The sequence below is a fragment of the Pseudopodoces humilis genome, chromosome 10 (assembly GCF_049639895.1).
Source record: "Pseudopodoces humilis isolate 2021_Gansu_Grassland_sample_001 chromosome 10, ASM4963989v1, whole genome shotgun sequence".
Taxonomy (NCBI): domain Eukaryota; kingdom Metazoa; phylum Chordata; class Aves; order Passeriformes; family Paridae; genus Pseudopodoces; species Pseudopodoces humilis.
In genome coordinates, this window is record NC_142209.1 from 20,362,542 (window position 1) to 20,377,822 (window position 15,281).

Genomic DNA, 15,281 nt, shown 5'->3' on the forward strand with positions numbered 1-15,281 from the left:
TCATTACTTCTCACATCAGGAATGTTTCTTGGTAAGCCAAAAGGCACCTTTTGGCCATATTTGACAACTTTTCAAGCAGTACAAACATCAGGACTTATGTCTGGTTCAAAGATGCATCATCATGATACAGCTGCTTGCATTATTTCTGTGTGAAAACGTGCGTGTTACCAAAGGATGAATATTTGTAATAAATGCAAAGAGCAAAAAACTCTTCCTACTGAAGGAAGTTCAGTAAGAGGCTCAGACCTTCTGTCACATGTTTTCTGGCCACCTCCACATGGGAGCAGAAAGGTAATGAGGTGCTATCTGAGTCAAGGCACATGAAATCAGCTTACCAATTTACCAAACTGCATGAATACATGCTTGAAATGATCCTTTAGCATTATCCTTGCGTAAATGGAAGCATTTGAACAAAAAAGAAAAAGGCTTAAGCTTGGTCCGAAATTCATCTAGCTTTCTGGAAGAAGATAAACAGTGTAGCTTACAAGAAGGCACCAAGAGACATTGAAACTATAGTACTTCTCAGTAGGTTCACAATAGGCTCACGCAAGAGTTCAGGGTTCAGGCACAACAGAAGCTGGTGGCTATTCTGAAGGGAGTAGTATCTATAGTAAAATCTATAATATTAATTATAGATAATATTATTATCTATAGTAAAATCTAATACAGGTGATTGTTTTTGTCAAGGAAACCAGTGATGCTTTAAAATAGCAAATGTGATGCTACTGAAATTCCAGCATCAATACATGAAAATGTGCTCCTGTTTGAGAAGGTCATTGCTGGTGACAAGTACATGGAACAGGAAATAGCTTCCATGGTTCAGGGCCGATTCTGCATCTTCATTAATAGCAGGCATCAGGCAATTGAACAGAGCAGTGACAACATGAGATAGTGGAAATAAAAGAATCATATTAAGCGGTTCAATACATTGAAATAAAAGTTTGATGATGTGTCAGCTCTGAGGGATGCATGCACTACAGGCAGAGGTACAGCAGGGCTTAATTTAAAAAAAAAGCAAACCAACTAGCTTTTTATCCCTTGCTGTATATGGTCCTTCTCCCTCCACTCTTCAAGGCAGCCCTGTGGCCAAGACCTGATGACACCCTCGGCTCACAGCTCGCCATGTCCTGCCCTCTAGTGACCCCAAGGGAGCCCAGGATTTCACGGAATTTTTGGAAGGCAGCTGAGAAACGGCTGCTGTTACACCCTCAGGAGCCAGCCAGGCGAGATACGCGGCCGGTGTTTTCTAGCACCAGCTCACGACGGAGCCACGGTGAACTCGTGTGCCCAAGGCAACGGCCAGATCTGCTGCCATTACCGCCGGTGCTCCGCCAACCCGGACTGGAGCGGGCTCTCCAGAGCCGGGGAGGCCGAGCGAGCTCGGAGCAGGTGCCGGGCCGTCGGCAGCGGGCAGGGCCCAGTCCGGGCCAGCGGCGCTCCCGCCCCGCGGAACTTGCGCACAGGCCGCCGCCCCCCTTCCGGCAGCCGCGGCGGCCGGGCCCGCGCAGGAGGCGGGGTGAGATGGCGGCTGCCGTGCCCGGCGCCTCCCGGGCCCGCGCGGCCGCCGCGCCGCTGCTGCTGCTGCTGCTGGGCTGCTGCGGCGCAGCGCTGGCCGGCGGCCCCCAGGTACGGGCCGGGGGAGCAGCGGTGGGTCCTGGGAGCGGGCGGGCGGGCGGCCGCCGCCTTGGGCCCGGTGCTGCCGGCGTCCCCATCGCTTCCCCGCCGCAGGCAGGGAGCGCGCAGGCTGCCCGCGGAGCTGTCCGGAGGCGCTGGCGGCGCGCAGGGGAGGCCCTGTCGGTACGACGGGCAGCGACACCGAGCCGCGGTCCTCAGCGCTGCCGGCCCGGCGGGAGGAGCCGGCCCCGGCCCCGCCCGGCGGGGCGGAACCGCGGGGCGCTGTGTGCCGAGAACGCTGGTGCTGGGTGGCCTGGCTCCTCCGGGTGCCTTGTTCAAGCTGCTGAAAGTTACAAACCCCCAGACTTTTCATCCTTTTGCGAGTCTCTGAAATTTCCCTTGGCCACTCGCTGTCACTTGTAGCGGGTGTCTGCTGCTGCAGCCAGGCCCGGCTGGCGGGGTTCGGGGTGCCCCGGGTGGCTGCGGGCGCTGCCCGGCCCGGTGCCCGTGCCGCAGGTGCGAGGCGCTTGCACGCGGCAGGTGCCAGTGGGTTTGTCAGGTGGGAGTAGTTTCATGTTTCAGCAATTAGCTTAATGCAGTGTGCCCACGCTACATCTGGAGTGTTGTTTGCTTTTGAATTCTGCGTTATTAAGAAGTTGTTATGCTTGAAATTAATTACAACTAGGACCAAACAACCCCCGCACCCCGAACAATAGAAATATTCTTACAATCTCTGGATGACTAATCAAACTGCAGGTTGTTTTCTGCTTGAAGTTCAACACTATTTCTGTTAGTCTGTGTTTTGTATAAGAGCACAAGCATCGTCCCAGAACTCCTCAGAGTTAATATATTGAGTCTGATTTAGTAGTCAGCAGATTTGGATTGTTGCCCTGTTACAGACTTAGTCCCTTACCTCTGAGAAGTCTTAGCCCCTTTTCATGTCCTGATTTATGCTCTCTGTTAAGGAGCAAGGGTCCTCTCATCTCCAAAGGAAAGTGGGAACTATGGAGAACACATTATAAAGAAGGTTGCTGTCATAGATCTTGATTTTGGAAGGTAAACACCTTGGATTTAAAGTGGGTTAAAACTTCAGATTTTTTACCTGCTTTTGAAAATTGAATTGAATTGAATCCAAGCCGCTTTTCTCATTAAGGATGAGACTGTAGGTCGATAAATCATATTATTTTGTTCTTGGAGTGTCCTTTGGAGTAGACGTGTGTGGGCTTTTGGTTTTAACTAAGGTGCAAGTGACTAAAGATGCCTCTTTGTTCTGTAGCAAGTTTCAGGGAAAGATTTGAAGCAGTTAATTCACATGAAATGTGCAAATGTTAAGAAAAAGACCTCTCTTCTACCTTTTCGAAGGTTTATTCAGTATTAATATGTAGTAAACATATGCATTGAACACTGTTGTGGAAATAACAAAACTATGAGTCGTCATTTCTTTCTTATTGATGAAACATCTAAAATTGTTTTTATCTTTCAGGATCGAGCAGAGCAGTTTTTTAGAAGTGGACATACAAATAACTGGGCAGTTTTGGTAAGCATGGTCCAGGTTGTTTTCCTCCAATAAAGTTAACAGTTTTTCATCAGGGGCCATAATTGCAACAGTCATTCAAGAGTCATGCTCATTTGAAAGAAATTGAAAAATAAACATTTGGAAATTAATAAATTTGAAATTGTGCCTGCAGATTTATTACACTATAATGAAATTATCTTTTCAATATGACCAAATTTCAAGCACTCAATGTGTCTAGCTACATGGCAGGATTCATAAAACAAAAGTTCTGAAAGCATTAAAATAGTTAAATTAGCATACTGCATATTGGAAAAAAAGGTGTAATTCTGACACCAGGGAAGTGTGGTCTCTTTGACCAGGCAGATAGAGTTTATATCTCGTTTTTGTTCTTATTCAGTCTGTTAACTTGTGATAACAGGCTGGGAATAAAATCAATTCAGACAGAATCAGGGTTTAGATCAACTGTTCTTACCCTAATTCTCTTTTTCTTTGCCATATAACTTTTATTAGCTTTGAATCATGCTGCACAATTGGTTCTTAATCACAATTCAGGTCTTAATGACTAATTTGTTTCAGAACACTATTGTAATTACTCAGTAGCAGCTGTTTGTTTTCAAGATACTAAAACTGAGCAATATAAAAGGATAGTTAACAGTAACTAATTGAAGAAATAATTTCTATATTCTACAATGTACAAACTTGAAACTATTAAAACATAACATACTATCTTAATTCTATTAAAAAATAGATGCTTTTATTAGTACCCATAAAAACACACAAAGAAAGTGGAAAATTAGGTCCAAGGACCTAAACTTTCTGGGCTGAACAGATTTTCTGCCAGTTTTATTTTCTCAGTGGCTCATTGTTAAGTTTTGTAACAATTGCTACTAATTTTTTAAGCAGTAAAGCAGGGAGGGGTTTACTGCTGACAGGCACTTCAAACCTGTGATCATAGAGCAATCCCACCTCATCAATAGCTTGAATTAATGTGCTGCAGCATGGATAACTGCATTTAAAGCTTAGACACACTTTCCACTGTGTTGTAAGGGAGGTACTGGAGGCAGGGGGCAGATGATCGTACCTTGCAATGTCTCAGCTAAATTGGATACAGTTTGTTTTCAGAGCTTTAAATCTTGCTGAAAGGCAAATGTCTTCATGGACTTATTCCTATGGGCTTTTTCTGAATTCCTAACTGACAGGATGAGAGAGACACAAGCGGATCCTTTCAGGCTGAATTTTATTATTACTTAAGCTACAACTCAGTTCTTTTTATGAAAAGAGTAGAGAAAGAGATGCTGTGTAGTGTAATTTACAGCTCTACTTTTAGAGCTGTAAAATTAAACTATCTAAATGCTTTTTCCTGCATCTCTGTTTTTGTGGTTTTAAAGTCACCTCTTTTAGAAGCTTTTGAAATGTCTGAATCAGAACCTGATTTAGGGAGTGCATAAGTAAAGGGAATGACCCCTGATCCCTTGCCTGTTAGAACAGTAGAAATTGAATTCTGAAAATCTGTACCCAGATTCATTTGTATTTATATTGGTTAGAGCTCCCTTTGCTCTCACTTTGACTCCATGAATGCAAATGTCCTTAGTGCATTTTCCTCTGTATCTTCTGCATGAATTAATTCACCTGTGTCTTTGTGGAAGAATGGTCCCACAATGGATTTGCTGTTGAGATGAGAACTCTTCCTTTGATCTCTCTTCCATTTGATAAGGAGAAAGCAAATGAAAAAATTTAGCTTATCCACTTACTATTGCTGAATTATTCTCTTAAGTGCCATTTTCTATTTTTAGTAAGGGCTTATGACAATTTTATCTTGAGTCAGTATGCTAGGGACTTTTGTTTTTAACTTTTATTTTCAGAATTTTTTGCTTTGGCACAAGATTTACATAACTTGTATCATGAGTTTCTTGGTGTTACTGTATTCTTTCTGAGTTGTTACTATTTTTTTTTAATATTCCTGTAATCACGTTGTTCTGATGCAATGTGTCAGGCCAATTTGTATCTTAACACTTTTAATATGCTTTTTTTTTGTTCCAAGGTGTGTACATCTCGATTCTGGTTTAATTATCGTCATGTGGCAAATACTCTCTCAGTGTACAGAAGTGTCAAGAGACTGGGAATTCCTGATAGGTGAGGGAATCTTGGTGAATCCGGTTCTTCCAAATATGCTGTTAAGCTTCTCATGCTATCTGAAGCAGTATGGAAATACATTTTTCTTCCCAGTTTAAATGGATAAAAGTAAAAAGAAAGAATGCAAGTACAACAGTGTGGTAAAAAGTGCAGCAATGTTATTCCAAAGGAAAAGCAACAAGTTGCATAATAAAATTTCCATTTGGAACAGGCTAATTAGATATAGCCACTAAAATGTACCACTTAGCAAACTGGTGTAAGTGTAATGTGAAAATTGCTAAATGTGTTCAGCAATGACAGTAGTACTGTGAGAGATGAGTTTTGCTGTACTTTAATTTCTTTTTAGTGTGGAGATGTTGGTAACTGTGACTGTACTAAGATGTAAGACTTCCACATCTGTAACTACACTGAGTCTTTAAAGGCTCTGAACTATAGGAGCAACTCCTATATATTGAGTTGCCTTGAAAAAATCCATTTTTCTTGATTTTCTTTGAGAAACCGTTTTTTTTGTCCATACAAGTTGTGTTTCTCTAGTGATAGCACAAGGGCTAGAATAGTATCTCTTCATTCACAACAGGAGTAGAAAGGTTCTGATTTTCTTTGTGTTCCCACTGGAAGTTCTAGGGGTGTTGGCACAGTTCCATCCAGCTGGTTCAGAATGTCATTTACTTCTATCAAAACTGTGGAAGTGAATTTAAGGCATCAGCATCCATTGTGTAATGAGCTATATGTACCATAGGCTCCTCTAGAATTCCTTGTGGCCCTGGTTTTAATGGTAGTTTAGAGGACTGGTAGTTTCTCCAGCATGTCTGCCTAAAGAAGTACAGCCTGCTTCATTACTGCAAAATGCATATCCTGATGGATTGAATTAGTATGGCATTTTTTTGTCCAAATCCAAAACTGCACAACAACTGGCGTCCCCAGTTAACTCCAACTCAACTATGAATGCACTGGCAGTATCATCCTGTTCCCTGTGTTTATTATATAAAAAAAAAAAAAAAAAAAGAAGAAGAAAAAAAGGAGTGGCTTTCTGTTTTTTGAAAGAGTGGATTTCAAAACTCAATTTTTAGATGCATCCAAGGGAACCCACTGTGGATATGCTGTGGGCTGAAAGGCAGTGAAAAATACCTTTTGTTCTTGCCCATGTCATTCAGAAGCAGCTGTCTTTGCTCCTGTGCAGCCTTTGAAGAGCAGGTGACCTCAGCAGTGCCTTAGAAATTCTGTCACTAGTCCTGACCTTTCCTGAGAACTTTCATCTTCTTTGCATCTGTCTGTCTTCACTATTAAAGCCAAAATAGGTGTGAGTTTTAGAAATACTGTGAGAACTATGGTGTGACTGAGATTTCTCTGTTCAATAGCAAGGTCCATTTCTTGTCCATATCCAAAGATCTGGAATTAATCTCAAAAAGCCAGCAATACTTTCGACTATGGTCAAGAATACTCTCCAAGACACTGTAGAAGACCATGAGATAGTGAGCCTGTTTATTTAGCACTTGCAGCAATTTTTATGTGGATTTGAGCATGTAGAATGTCTGAAATGTTTTGTTTTTTTCCTTTTTTTCCACAGTCACATTGTCTTGATGCTGGCAGATGATATGGCATGTAATCCCAGAAATCCCAAACCTGCTACTGTGTTTAGTCATAAAAACATGGAGCTAAATGTCTATGGAGATGATGTCGAAGTGGATTACAGAAGCTATGAGGTAACTGTGCTTCAATTAAAACACTTGAGTCTTTATCTTTCAGTGTTAGTTTAAAGAGTTATGCAGCATCTGTGAAGTCTGAGGAAGTCTTTCTGTTCATATTACTGGTTTTGGGCTGGGCTTTTATTATCAGCTCATGAGTCTAAAACACATACCCTTCCCCTCCCTGATATTTTGAGTTTGAAGTTCATTATACTAGAGACATGTTTAGTGTATCTATTTTAAATAATGGAATAGAATCACATTACTGAACTTTCTATGGAAATTACTTCAGTGTCTCATCTTGCCAACATAAAAATTACTGTGAAAATTTTTGCAAGTGAATTATTAGGTATATGTACTTCAATTCCTAATTTTACACCTCCTAAAATAAAACAAAAGCTGTAACTTAGTCATTACTACATAGCAACTACTGTATAAAAGTCTGTATTCTTTCACCTTTCTTTTCATGTAATATTCCTTCATACTAGGCAGTGTCTTTACCAGTTGAGACAAAATTACACATCAGTTTCTTGATTTAATAGTGCTGTAGAATTATTGGTAAAGGGTTATTGGATTGTATTTAAGTATGTAGTAGATGTTTTATTTCTCTGAAATTTTATACAGAGAAGTGAAGACGCCGAACTGGAATGGAGTTACATTCTTTTTATCATGCTTTTTCCTGGGTATGGATTTGTTGCTGGCATTTGAGCTGGGCACGTGTACTTCAAGTGGAAATGGTGTTATAGGACATCTTGCAGTCACCACTCAGATGGAATTTATCTGTTCACTCAGACTTATGTAATGGAACTGATCTTGTTTTTTCTTTCCTGAGTTGCAGAGAGAATTTAAACTTTTGTTTTTCCATGGTAACACACACTAATGTTGGAGCATTTCATGAGTACAGGAGCAGCTTTGGCACAATGAAACTATATGCTGACAGGTTTTTAGATCAGTGTGAATGTATTCAAAAATTATAATGGTAGTAGATTGATTGGATATAATTACACAACAAGCTGATGTTAGTGGAGTAAAGTAAAAGGTACCACATGATTCTTTACCTGAAGTAAAACCTTGCACAGAAAATGTTTATGCAGTTTATACCATGCCATACTAGGTCTGATTAGATACACTGCATATTTTAGTGTTCCATTATTTAATTTCTTTGACCCAGACTATAGCTGATCAATATTTTTATCTTTAGAAAATTACTTTATGCTTCTATTCATAGGTTACTGTTGAAAATTTCTTGCGTGTTTTAACGGGAAGAATCCCACCAAGCACACCGCGATCTAAACGTCTTCTTTCTGATGACAGAAGCAATATTCTAATATATATGACAGGTAATTGCAGGTTTCTCTGTACAGTTTATTGATGCTTGCTCAGTTGGATGGGTTTGTTGAAAGCATCAGTAGTCCAAATGCACAAAAGAATCGACCAAGAGATTTTATTTCTGTTTTTATCATGTCACTCTAATTAAGAAAAAATGCCTGTAAAGCAGTACTAAGCCAGTATAGTTTCCAGTTGAAATGGAAGGTGTATTGTTTTTACTGTACCAATATTTTATTTTGTTGGACTGTCTCTGGAGAAAGAGAATTGTGTTTACCTTGTTTTAGAAAAATGATCAGCCAGGCTGCATATCTTCCTTTAACCTACATCCTTGCCTAACTTCTGATTTTTCTGTCAGGTCATGGTGGAAATGGTTTCCTAAAATTTCAAGATTCTGAAGAAATCACAAATGTAGAACTTGCTGATGCCTTTGAACAAATGTGGCAGAAAAGGAGGTAAGAAATAAGTGTTATGTAGACACTGAATATCTTGAACGTACTCTTTAAGTGTGTCTTACTGGTAGGCCTTGCTTACCTGCAGCAGTGATAGCATTGGTGATCCATAAACTTGTGTGAGAGTTTGCATTCAGAAAGCAGAGTTTTAGTTTTTGCTTTCAGCTTCCTGCAGTTAGAGCTGCTCAAATGTATTGCTTTGGGCAAACTTGCATCCTAAATCTGATCAGGGGAGTTCCCTTTCTGAGGTTCCAGGTTCTGAGCCCTGGTAACTAAAATGTGAAGTATGTATATGGTGTTTGCGTGGAAGTGGGTAAGGAGGCTGTTTTCTTTCTTTCAGGTACAATGAATTGTTGTTTATTATTGATACTTGTCAAGGAGCATCCATGTATGAACGATTTTATTCACCCAACATAATGGCCTTGGCTAGCAGCCAAGTAGGAGAAGATTCTTTATCAGTAAGTAGATTTATGTCATCCTGAAGACAGTTTTCAGAATGCATGAGTTAAAAGCGCAGTTCCTGCTGACTTTTAACTAAAGATTTCCCTTATTCTAGTTGCTGAATGTATAAGGTATTTTGTGGGGTTTTGACAAAACTTGTAAGTGTACTGTTCCTGCTTGTTTTTGTATGCTCTCCCAAAGAACCAGGCTAATGATGGATTTCTGTGCTTGCTGACCAGTTTATGTATTGCCTAGGATAGTAAGGAATCTTATGGGAAGACTGCTGAGAGACGTGTGTGAGGAATATTCAATCTAGGACTTACTATGCTTGATATAAAACAAAATGCTAACCTTCACCTGCTGTAATTATATCCAGAATTACAGAAGAAGCCATGGGTGAGATCCCAGCCAGACCAAAAGCAGCTGGTCAGGATTACCTGAACCCATGCACTGCTGTAAGATACACTGGCTCTCCCAGCCCTGTTTTTTAAAGTCCACAGATCCGTGCTGGGCCATTAAGAAGGGGTTCCCTGCTTTTTGGGAAACATAGATATTACGGATACAGTTTCTAGATAAGTGGCATTGTTCAGCTTATCAGCAGTAGGTTTCTTCACAGCTGGCCATTTTCTTGCATAATTTGCCTAAGAACAAAAACAATTACACTTAACTTTTGCAACATGCTGTTACATTCTGTTCCCTCTCCTGGATGCTGAGATCTCTTCTGCAGATGGCAAATAATGCTGTGTGTTGTTTTTAAAGCATCAGCCTGACCTGGGGATTGGCGTTCATCTCATGGACAGATACACGTTCTATGTGTTAGAGTTCTTGGAAGAAATTCATCCAGCCAGCCAGACAAATATGAATGACCTAGTAAGTAGAATACTCGACATTCATGAATATGCTAATGACTTTAATAGTTCCAAAACTAATCTATTTTGTCTGTAGGGTTCTTCAAATGCTTTTTATGCTCCTGCTGTTTCTCTCGGAAGCAGCTTTGGATGAGAGTTTTTTTGCCAGTTGTGTAACACTTCAAGGATTGTCCTCATTTGAAAGTGCTTTGCTGGCTCCAGAAAAAAAATACAAACAAAATAAGCCAGATTTTATATTTTTTGCTGAAAAAATAATAAAGTATTAATTAAATATTCATGTCAATAGAATGATGCATTTGCATCTGAAATATTTTAGCAGGAAGCTTCTAAAACCAGGATAGCAGACACTGCAGATGTGGAAAAGCAGACATTGATGTTGTTTTGCAAAGGTGATTAAACAGTTAAAATTCTAACAGTGCACTCACAAATTCATGCAGAGATGAATTTATCTGTATATCTGCTTAGATTTCGGAACAAGATATATACAAGTACCTCAGTGTTTGGACTTAATTATAGCTGAGGCAAACATTATTGTAGATTTCAGGTATGAAGCAGAAGAAGAAGCTAACCAGATAACATGACAAAATTTATGAAAATGCCTCTCTAGCAGTCAGATGTATACACTGGTGAGAGGACTTAAAAAGTAACCATATTTTATTTGCTCTGTTAACCCTTTATACCTATTCCAGTGCTAGTTTCTTCGTAGTCATGGGTTATACTTTGGTACCTTGTTACTGTAAATCCTGCTGTGTCACATCAGTAATCTCGGAGCCACCACTTACAGAACACATTGTCATAAATTCATTTCTGTAAAAGGAGCAGCTGCTCAAAAGTTTTATGCCACCCTCTGTCTACAGAGGATGGTGTTAGCCTGACTGCTACATGTGTGCTAGAATTCTCTCTAAACAACCCACACTTGGCAGATTTTATGTTGATACAGAATTGACTCTATGCCTAAGACTCAAAGTTCTTTTATTCTATGGGAATGAAATTCTGTCCTATAATTTAATACCTTCTAATTATGAGATACAGGTAACTTTAAAATAAATCTTGATAAAGAAAAATATGCAAGTTCTTTATTGATTAAGCATCTTTGTCTAGTCTGTTCCTTCAAATGTTACTGTAAACCAGAAAATTAATTTGTGGTAATAATAAAAGGTCATAAAAAAGGAAAAGTGCTTTCTACTGTGTAAGACACTCTCTTGGAAGTGGTATAGGTGGTCTGGCCAGCAGGATGTTAATCTGATTATTGTTGAAAGTGTAGAAATTTGTTGGCTGGCCAAGTAGTTTACTTTTTGAGCTCTTTGGAGAAACTGTGTATTTGAGCTCTTTGGAGAAACTGTGTTTTTGCTTATATGCCAAATATTCAGGAAGAGCTGTGGGAAGTTATCCATACTGGTAAATTCCTTACCTTATGTAAGTCATCTTATCGTACATCGATCTGCTGATTGATGCTCAGGGAGTGGAAGAGAAGGGACACAAGTATATTGTGATTTGTGATAAATTGTTTGAGGCCAGGTTGGATGGGCCTGCGAGGCCTGGTCGAGTGGGAGCTGTCCCTGCCCTTGGTAGGAAAGTGAAGGTAGATGATCTTTAAGGTCTCTTCCAACCCAGACCATTGTGTGATCAGGTACTGAGTCATAGTCTGCATGCATTTCAGAAAATGTGATCACTTGACTTGGAGTTGGTGCTTTTCAAGGCTTCATCTAAGAGTTCCAAAATGGCATATGGTTAGTCTGTGGTGAGGATTTAAACCTGGTTTTTTTTGCCAACAGTTGCAGGAGGTACTCTGGAACTGGAGGTAGTCTATCCAACTCTGATTTTTTTAATTTAAATTAATGCTTTCCAAGATCAGAGTAATTTACATTGCTCACTACCTAGCTTTAAAATTAAATGATCTTTAGTTGTTTGATCTTCTGATGTGTCAGATGTCTTCTCTTTTTGAAGTACTGTGTATTTGTTACACCGCTTCTATCCCATTACCTCTTTACTTTTCTCTAACCACTCTTGAAACAGCCTCTCTTCACATCCACCTAAGATTTGGATATTGCATTCCTGCAAAGAATGATACATCATTTTTCATTATCCACTCCACCTACTCCCCACCTGCTCCATCTGTGTTGCTAAGGGATAGCATAAAGCTGTGCAACTGACTGACTTTAGGTTTGATCATAATTCCCTGAAAATAAAGACTACATTGAAATGTCATAAATTTGAACTTTTAAAATAAGTTTCAAATAAATTTATAAATGAGCTGTCATTTGTCCTAAAATATCTAAATTGTTGTTAGAAAAGTTAAGATAACAAAGTTGGGGTAGTTGTTTAGCTTTGTTTGAAAAAAAAAAAATAAAAATTTGGAAAAATTAATATAGGAAAAACCTGCTTAACTTAGCCAGTGTTTGCCTTTTCCTTTTTTTTGTCAGAAGACCTTGGTTATTAGTGTTAATCCTCTGTGCTATAAATGGTTTACAGTCCTTTCTCACAGTGGTAGTGGATGGGTTTTTAACACTGAAGTCTTTTCACTGCCACTTCATATTATTGTTCAAATTCCTTTCAATATGTTGTGGTAGTAAATTGTTGTGGGGCAGGTTAGAATTAGTTTCGTGTAGTATTAGTTTCCTACTTTCGGTGCTGATGCAGATTTTTTTTGATATTTATACTCTCAAAACCTTGGCGAGAGACTTACTTGTATAACTGCAGCATAAATTTGTGCTTCAAATAGTGGGATTAAAACAAATGTTTACTTTTTATAGTTTAGTTCAGAGACTTAGTTTTTATGTTTGTGCCCTTAGCTAGAGCAAAGCTGGAGAAAATTGATAGCCTTTTGGTGAAAATGAAAGTTTTAGAGTGTTTGTGTGTGCATTAACCACTGGCTTTTGTATGGGAAGCATGATGCTGATGAGTCTAGTTCATTTTCACCACAGGGAGGATAACAAGGGTTTGATTTGCCCCATCTTTTCTTTAGCAGCTGTGTGATAGCAGCCAACAAGAGAGCTGGGAATTGTTAAAATAAGAGCTGAGTATATATGTGTCAGGTATGCTTCAGGTAAAGGTGATAGTGAGCTGAGGCCTCCCTGGACAAGCAGCCTGATGCCATATGCTTACAGGCTTAGGCTAAAAAAGGGATAAAAGAGAAACTGGAGTAGAGCAGAAGGGAGGAATGGGGAGATAGAATCTGTCCTCTATGAGGAAAAGCCAGATAGATGTTTCCTCTCTGGGAAACTTTTTGTAAAACTATAGGGCTCTGTTGTCCAACGAGAATGAGCGACAAAAGCCTGTGAATTTTGTGTCAGGCTGAGTACATTATTTCTGCTGGGAAGTATGGCCTGAAACTCACAGATTTTTGTCAGTCATAATCTGGGATAATTCAAGTTGTATTTGCACTGAGCTGATTAGGACCTGTGGTTTTGTCATAAGGATGCAACCTTGTAAGAGCTGACGCATGAGGTCATTTAGGTATATGAGCTTTAGATCCTGTGGTTGATGGACCTGTTGGTGAAAATCACTTGGACAATTTAAGATTAAGGAACATGAGCACCCATGTGGAGAATAACATTCTTAGTCCTGTATGTTAAATCTCTTGTGTGGCTGGAATGTGAAGGACTCGCATAACCTGCACTGTTACCAGGTGATCTGTGTTGTGGCAAGTGTGGTAAGACTGGTTCTGAATGGCTTTGTTTCTGTCCCACACTTGCCTTGAGTGTCTGCTGGGTACATAACAAACTTGTTACATGATACCTGGCATCCTCTCCTGCCAGGTGTTCTAAATGCTGCACCAAATCTGTCACTGTTCCTTTTGCTTTTGTTAGTGCTGGTTTTGTCTTTCAGGTGTTGCACTGTGTGTGGGATATAGGGGATCTGATATGTAGACAAAATACATGGGTAAAATAAATAATAAGGTGCTTAGCTAGTTTGTAAGTGTCACAGGATGTCTGTGAACTTAATGTAAACAAAGCACTTTGGATATTTGAAGATTCTATGCATTAATTTGTAGGCTATAAATTAGAAACAAGACTGATGGATTTTTTTTTTCCTATCAAAATGTAAATTTTTTGCTTCTTTATGAAGACTTCAACAGAGCTACTTATCAAAGCTTATTTAATTTTGCATACCTCCCTTTGGTAAATATGAAGAATTTATGCCCACTTGTGACTTCTGGAAGGTTATAGCAGCATTGCTGCATCTGTATTCAGCAATATATTTGTGCATTTATCAATTACATGTAATTGATTGTTGGCTTTCACAGGAGCATTTTTAAAATCCAGTGGCATTATTGTAAGGAGAAAGGGTTTTCAGAAATGCTTAAGGTGTTTATGCATCTTAATGCATTTTTTCAACCACTTTTTTTAGCTATGGAGCTTGTACTGAAATTAATGCAAGCTATATGTATCATTTATCTTTCTTTTTAATAGTAGTTTAATTTTGGAAAGTGTATATAGAGACTGTTGAATTAGGGACAGGATGTGATTGTCCATCTTGGTTTTCAGTTTCAGGTCTGTCCAAAAAGCTTGTGTGTTTCCACCCCTGGGCACCGAACAGACCTGTTCCAGCGCGCCCCTCAGAATGTTCTGATAACAGATTTCTTCGGCAGCGTCAGGAAGGTGGAGATCACCACGGAGATACTTTCCTTGGACCGGGACGTGGCTGGATTTGAAAGCAAGTAAGTAGTCATTATTTAGACCTGATTTGTATAGCTTTGTGCCACAAAAACAAACCAGTTGTGTAACTGCCAAGGAAAAAGAACTCTGACTTCCTGTTATTTCTTACAAGGAATCAGGGAGTTAATATGGACCTCCTACTGTGATGAAATTGTCAGCTGAAAACTTTGTGTAAACATACCCACTCTTTCCCTCACCTTTGTAAATAAATTGCTGCTTAAGACTAAGGTGTGGATGTCAATAACAGAAGTAGTTTAGAATTTTATTTCTTCCTTAATGTTTCTTCTTTATTGTTCAAATATTTTTTTACTGCAGTTCCTGCTTGTGGTAGTTTGCCCTCCCCAGGTGAGCTTTGAGTATAAGCCATCAGGTTAGGTGATAACAATTAGCTTTTTTAACAAATGCTTTGTTTCTGTTCTCTGATTTTCCGGGCCTTTGACATTATTCTGTCCTGAAAATTTCTGTTCCTGAGATGCAGTGATTCGTTTGATTAGAACTACAAGTTTAAGTGCAAGTTCATTGATTGAAGTTGTAACAGGGCTTCTATTACTATGTGGATGAAGAAAGAAGTATAAACTTCTTTGTAT

At 39.5% G+C, this 15,281-nt stretch overlaps 1 protein-coding gene across 2 annotated transcripts in view; it reads left to right on the top strand.

Moving 5' to 3' along the window:
* Positions 1-1,506: 1,506 nt before the first annotated feature.
* The window catches only part of PIGK (phosphatidylinositol glycan anchor biosynthesis class K), a 64,428-nt gene continuing 50,653 nt past the window's right edge, over positions 1,507-15,281 (top strand). For both annotated transcript variants that reach the window (XM_005521050.3, XM_088060643.1), the window contains exons 1-9: positions 1,507-1,626; positions 3,098-3,151; positions 5,172-5,263; positions 6,831-6,966; positions 8,177-8,288; positions 8,633-8,729; positions 9,067-9,184; positions 9,927-10,037; positions 14,524-14,696. In XM_005521050.3, coding sequence (XP_005521107.1) covers positions 1,522-1,626; positions 3,098-3,151; positions 5,172-5,263; positions 6,831-6,966; positions 8,177-8,288; positions 8,633-8,729; positions 9,067-9,184; positions 9,927-10,037; positions 14,524-14,696 — 998 coding nt within the window. In that variant the 5' untranslated portion in view covers positions 1,507-1,521. The remainder of the gene's footprint in view (positions 1,627-3,097; positions 3,152-5,171; positions 5,264-6,830; positions 6,967-8,176; positions 8,289-8,632; positions 8,730-9,066; positions 9,185-9,926; positions 10,038-14,523; positions 14,697-15,281) is intronic.